Below are 6,059 nucleotides of genomic sequence, written 5' to 3'. Positions count from 1 at the left end.
GGAAAGTGATGGAAATAAATCTAAAATTCAGAAAACGTCAATGAATCACTTGAATTGGCATTAACATAAGACATATCTATTAATGAAGCACTGAATGAGTTACATTAAAAAATAATTTAATAACTTTATCCTAATCAAAGAAAAAATCTTCATGGAAGACATAAGAAAAATTAGTAAGTATTCATAAATTCCATACTGTGTTTTTCAAATTAAATATTAATATTATAATCTAAGAGAAATTAGTAATGAATAATGCAGGTATTTAGTTTAGATCTTTATAAAAAATGATAGGGATAGAGCAAATGTAATATTATTGAAATAACAGAAATTATTATTGGATGCACATCAGAAGAATTCATTTTAGAGGAAAATAAAGAGATAGCTTCTAATTTATTTAAGTAATAAATTAGGAACACAAAGAATTTTATATATATGAAATTAATATTTATTCTCATTAAATAGAAAAAAATCAAAGTCTATATTTTGAGCAGTTTGTGTTGAACATCATAAGTACATTTGACTTCTTTGTAAAGTTAAATGAGATGATAAAAAATTAACAAGCCTAGGAAAGATAATAGCATAAAAAATACAAAATTAGCCTGATATCACAATTAATGTAGATGATGAAGACAATACTCTAGAATTGTCTGAGAAATAATAAATGATAAACCTGAAGAAGGATTGATCTTAACTCAATAAAAAATAAAATAGAAGAAATAAAAACAATATTTTATGAATATTTTATAGAATAGTTTAATTATTTTGAGTGAAATTAGGAATCTTTAGAAGGGAGTTTCATGAATTTTTTCAGTACTTTTATATTCTTATGTGGATGTTTTTATCATATAAAAGTATACTAGAGTTAGCATTAATCTTTAATTTATATTTTTTATGAAGTCTATCAATGATTAGGAATAAACTTCATATTCTCTTTTGCATCGTTTTAACATACTTTAAATCAAGGGAAAATTGTTTTAAGGCCCCCAAAAAAAGAACCGGTTGTGGCCCAGCCCACTGTATTTTTTTTGGTGTGATCAAGCCCCAAATACCCAACTCATTAAAGTTTCAGCCCCTTTGTCATTTCCCAAACAACTTTGAGAGCATAGTTCCTCTGTAAAGACGAATTTACCCTTGTAACTGTTCGTCCCCAAATCCGCCCTCCCTCTTTCTCTCGTTCTCTCGCTCTCGCTCTTTTCTCTGCAGACCCACAAATATCCCCAAAACTCGAACCTCCTTCACCTTGCGAACCCAATTTGAAAACCCTAGACGAGAATTATAAGAGAAAATGCCGAAGAAATCCACAAGGAAAATGGCGAAGAAAATTATAAGAGAAATGGCTAATAACCCCCGGCGTCGGTTGGCACGACTTGCGCAGGAGGAACTACGAAACTTATCCCCCTCCACCTCCGCCTTGATATCTCACGCCAGCGATTCTGTTCCGCCATCCTCTGATGATGAGGAGAGTAACGAGGCGATGGAAACCCTATTGAGCATGAAAACTCAGGAAAATCGAGAGCGCAAGAGGAGACGCTCGCGGGAGGATGTGTCCATCTCAAAGAAGAAGTAAGTTCCCAATCAATTGATTTTAATTGTGGGTTGGAAGAAATGCATGTAAACAATTCTCAATTGTTGATAGCTAGTAGCAATGCATGTCAATAATCTGTGTTTGTTGTTAACGTTTACTCTTAAGAGTCAACTTTTAGCTAATCATGTTAATAAAACGTGATTTTGACTATGTTAATGCCTTTACTGTTGATTGTTACGTAATTTAAAGTTGAACCACTTGTTAAGAGTAAACTGTTGTTCATCCAGGATAGTTGCTGCTTTAGGTGATATTAGGCCCAGTGCCTGTCTTGGAACATATTGTTCCTTCATGCAAAAACTGCAACCAAAACTGAAGAAGTGGCATTGGGATGCCTACAAGGGCTGTAACTTTGAGCACTATGTGTTCTTTGGTCCCCCAGCACGCGATCGACGGGCACTAGAGTATGTGCTCAGCCATTATACTGGCGAAACTGATGAGTTCTCTTTTCCCAACCCCAAGAGCGGTTCTATATTTTCAGTGAAATTTGATGAAGAGTGGGTGCATACTCACACAGGCTTTCCCATTGATGGGGAGCTGATCTACGGGAATAGAGACTCTCACAACCGACTTTGGAGGCAATACTTTGAAGATAAGAAAGAAATGCTAAAGGCCAAGCCAAAGGCAAAGGCAAAGGCCAAGGCTACACCAGAAGCTGGTAGCATGAGGAGATATGTCGAGGAGTTGCTGGAAACACTTGTTGAGTCCTCTGATAATAAGGACATTGAGGATTTTGTGTTGCTTCAGATATTGTACCAATGTGCAACGATTTGGTGCCCCAACAGCTCTCAAGGCATCCCAAGACAATTGTTTCAATATGTAAATAGTATCGAGAGAGTGAAGACCATTGCGTGGGGTAAATTTATTTTTGATGAGACGAAGAGAGGCATTCAAATTGCTGTTCAAGGGATGAGGAAGCCAGGGGTTACATACGTACCTGGATGCATGCCGCTCATCCCTGTATGTTACATTTGATCTAGTTAATAGGAGTCATGGTAACAGGCATTAGAAAACATGTACAACATTGGACGTTAATAGGTTAACATGTTAAAATCAACATGTTAACATGAAGTTTGACATATAAAAGTAAAAGTTAGCATTAATAGGTGAAAGTTAACATGTTAACATAAACTTTAACATATAAAAATTAAAGTTAACATTAATAAGTGAAAGGTAACATGTACCCAGTAATGTTAACATGGGTTAGTGAAGTGAAGGCTAGCTATTTAGTATGTTGTAGTTCAAGAAAGAGTTATGCAAGTTAACTATTTTGACAATTGATCCTTCGATTCTGACAGCTTTGGTACTTTGAGATGACTAGCATTAAAAAACCAGCCCTAAACTTGAGGTGGAAGCCTCCGATGACCAACTGGGTAAGGGTCGGAGGGACGGCTGGATCGCTGAGGATGGAGACAATCGTCTCTAAGGCCAAGAAAGCAAGCATAAAACTTGAGGAGAAACCAATTTCACTCAGCATTGGATGGGGTGAAAAATACCCTCAAAGGGAGCCCAGCAGGAAGAAGATTGAATTCACTCGCTTTGGGAAAAATAGAAGCCCAACGTCCGGGAAGCAAGAGAAGAAAAGGAGTAATGGGCTGACCAAAGAGCAAACTAGGCCGAGAAAGATGAACGAGGAAGAAAAGCAGAAGGCTGGGAAGCAAGAGAAGGTGATGGGCAGACCAAAGAGCTCATCTGTGGGTTACGTAAGCAGCAATGACTCTTTACACATCACAGCATATTTACATTGAGTTAAATATTTTATCGTTATCATTAATTCATTTTCAATTTGCATTGTTTCATGTTAACTTTCTTTTATGGGTTTTCATAACTATTCTGCTTAATCTTGTGGATTTACAAGGGTAAAGGGTATATGGTGTACTTTACAGATTTTGTCCCAGCATATCGCTGATGCTTTTTCAAGAGAAGATGAAATAGATAAGTTGACGCCTGTAGAGCAAATTCATTTTTGGAGGAATACGGCCAATATAAATTGGAAATTGCTCCACGCTGTCAAGCGTAGCAAGCGCCTTCAATGGGATGCTTGCTCCCAGGAGATACATAGGTTGAACAATAAATTGGAGCGCGGAAGAGAGGGAAGAAACTTGTGTCAAAGGGTATTAGGGGACCAAGTACCAGAAAGAGGACTCGCTCACATCTAGTCCGAACCCCTTTCACTGAAGGAAAGAAGAAGGACGGTCGTCCAGATATAATTAACATTTAACATATCACCACACAAGGAGGAAGAGAGGGATAAAATCAGGTTCTATTGTAAGCCTGAGGAATGCACTTGGGATTTTCTTGGGAAGAGGAAAATCAAGAAGAAGGAGGAGGCTCTATTGAAGTTGCTAAACGAGGGTATTCCCAACGTTGATGATTTTAGCATACGTGTGATTGATAGTGAAGGAACCTTCGTTCACAACTATAGAGTGCCTCAGCATATAGCAGCAAAGCTCACACCAGATGAGAACAGATGGCTCTCTCAGTTCTGCAATGAAACAGCCCATCAGTAAGTTTAGACATTCTGATTAACCGTGGCTACATTATGTTAACTTTTATTGTTACATGTTAATGATTATAGGTTTATGTTAACTTTCATAGTTACATGTTAATGATTATAGGTTTATGTTAACTTTCATAGTTAGATGTTAATGATTATAGGTTTATGTTAACTTTCATAGGTACATGTTAATGATTATAGGTTTATGTTAACTTATACCTGTTTGTGCCAACGTTTGCCAAATCATGTTTATATTTGCAAATCCAGTTAACATATAGCCTGGTTTATGTTAAAATTTGGATCTTATTGTTATGTTTCAGGTCACGTAGTATTGTTAAGACATTGAACAGCAGCGTTGATTCAACGGAGCTTCTGTATCTTCTACGTGGAGGGCGTATCGATGACCATGCAAGTTCAATATGCTACTCTCAATATGTTAATCTTTTACGCAATACTTGGATTTACTGCGTGTTGAGATGTTATGCAATCTTATTTGCATCTTCTGTTAACAGGTCATGGAAGCTCTTGTGGATAGGCTCAGCTCATGGCTAGAGAGGCCAGAAATTGCTTCTGTTGGCATGAAATATGGGGTCGTGTCAGCATTTTTCTGCGTAAGCATTAGCTTCAAACTCCCAATGTTTTTTAACTCCTGTTTACAAATGGCTTATCATTATTTGCTTGGCAATACAGCATAGCATTTATGCAGTGAACCCAGACTACGCACATTTATACACCTCGTTCATACAAAAGCATGTCGCCGCAAATAAATCAGTACTCCTTATCCCGCTCGTGCGGCATGACCACTGGCATGTTGTTGAAGTAAGGTTGGACGAGGATGTTATCAGGCATTACAGCTCTGCAGGCCACAGTGCATACTTGGAGCCAGTAAATAAAGTAATTGATTTCATGGATCACATGAAGGCTGGTTTTGATCCCAATAATGTTTGGAAGAAGTACCGATATGAAGCCGTCCCTTGCGAGCAACAGCGAGGAATGTTAGTGTTTCACACACTTAAACATTTTCATTTTATTCAGCATCAAATATCTAACTATCTTTCCAATGTATATGATGTAGGTTTGATTGTGGGCTTTTCGTTCCTTTATATATAACGGCTATAATACAAGGGACTGATACCAGTCAGGTAACTAATCCCGCTGACGAGGCCGACGTCATCCGTGCCAAGCTTGTAGCTGAACTCCTAATTGAAGGATGGGAACAGAAAAATTACGTGGATGGGCTACAAAAGGATGGGTGAATGATGTCAGAAACAGTTATGTATTGTGCATATTGTTGTGGGGGCAAAACTAACAGGCATATTAGAACAGATGTATAACTAGGGAAAGGTCCAGAAACTGGTTGCTAGTTAGAGATGTTATGTGGTATCAAAACTTTTTATTTAACTGGTGGGTAGGTTGGACGAGGAGATGTAAGAAACTGGTTGTTTAACTGGTAGACAGCGGAATCTTTGTTGCTAAAATGTTTGGAATGCAATAAATAACAGGGATGATAAGGGATGATAGTATATGTCACTGATGTTCCGACACAAAACTTGCATTGGCTGCCATATAAGTATGAAAGATAACATATAGCGCTGAAAGTTAACTACTTCCAATAAAAGTTAACCTGTAGCTCTGAAACTTAACCACTATCAGAAATAGTTAACATGTAGCTCTAAAACTTGACATATATCAGTTAGAGTTAACATATATCTCTGAAACTTAACCATTTATAGTAAACATTAACATATACACGTGATACTTAACCAAATTCAGTTAAAGATGACAAAGATGATGGATATTAGAACCATACAAAAACAACACATGAAGAAAGAACAAAGTTTCCATTTTTCAACTTCGCGGTTTGCTTGCTTCAGTGCTTTCTTCAACTGCTTTGCCTTGACTGCCATATCATCTTCAACGGGGACTTCTGGGCAATCTGGAACAACAGAACCATATACAAACGGCCCGTCAAATGTTCTC

General features: G+C 37.4%; 1 protein-coding gene across 1 annotated transcript; it reads left to right on the top strand.

The window, feature by feature from the left end:
• LOC109826738 lies at nt 4,287–5,335 on the top strand. The gene is made up of 3 exons (XM_020393753.1): nt 4,287–4,690; nt 4,770–5,074; nt 5,155–5,335. The coding sequence occupies exons 1-3, from the start codon at nt 4,595–4,597 to the stop codon at nt 5,333–5,335; spliced, it is 582 nt and encodes a 193-aa protein (XP_020249342.1). The 5' UTR covers nt 4,287–4,594.

The sequence above is a fragment of the Asparagus officinalis genome, chromosome 10 (assembly GCF_001876935.1).
Source record: "Asparagus officinalis chromosome 10, Aspof.V1, whole genome shotgun sequence".
Lineage (NCBI taxonomy): Eukaryota > Viridiplantae > Streptophyta > Magnoliopsida > Asparagales > Asparagaceae > Asparagus > Asparagus officinalis.
The sequence above is the reverse complement of the archived record's forward strand: the minus strand, read 5'-3'. Positions and strand labels throughout refer to the sequence as shown.

Excerpts from the sequence above, each read along its gene's own strand:
- LOC109826738 (XM_020393753.1), top strand. The coding sequence starts at position 4,595 with ATGGAAGCTCTTGTGGATAGGCTCAGCTCATGGCTAGAGAGGCCAGAA. Across the intron at positions 4,691-4,769 it reads TCGTGTCAGCATTTTTCTGC|CATAGCATTTATGCAGTGAA; the intron begins GTAAGCATTAGC and ends TTGGCAATACAG. Across the intron at positions 5,075-5,154 it reads TGCGAGCAACAGCGAGGAAT|GTTTGATTGTGGGCTTTTCG; the intron begins GTTAGTGTTTCA and ends TATATGATGTAG.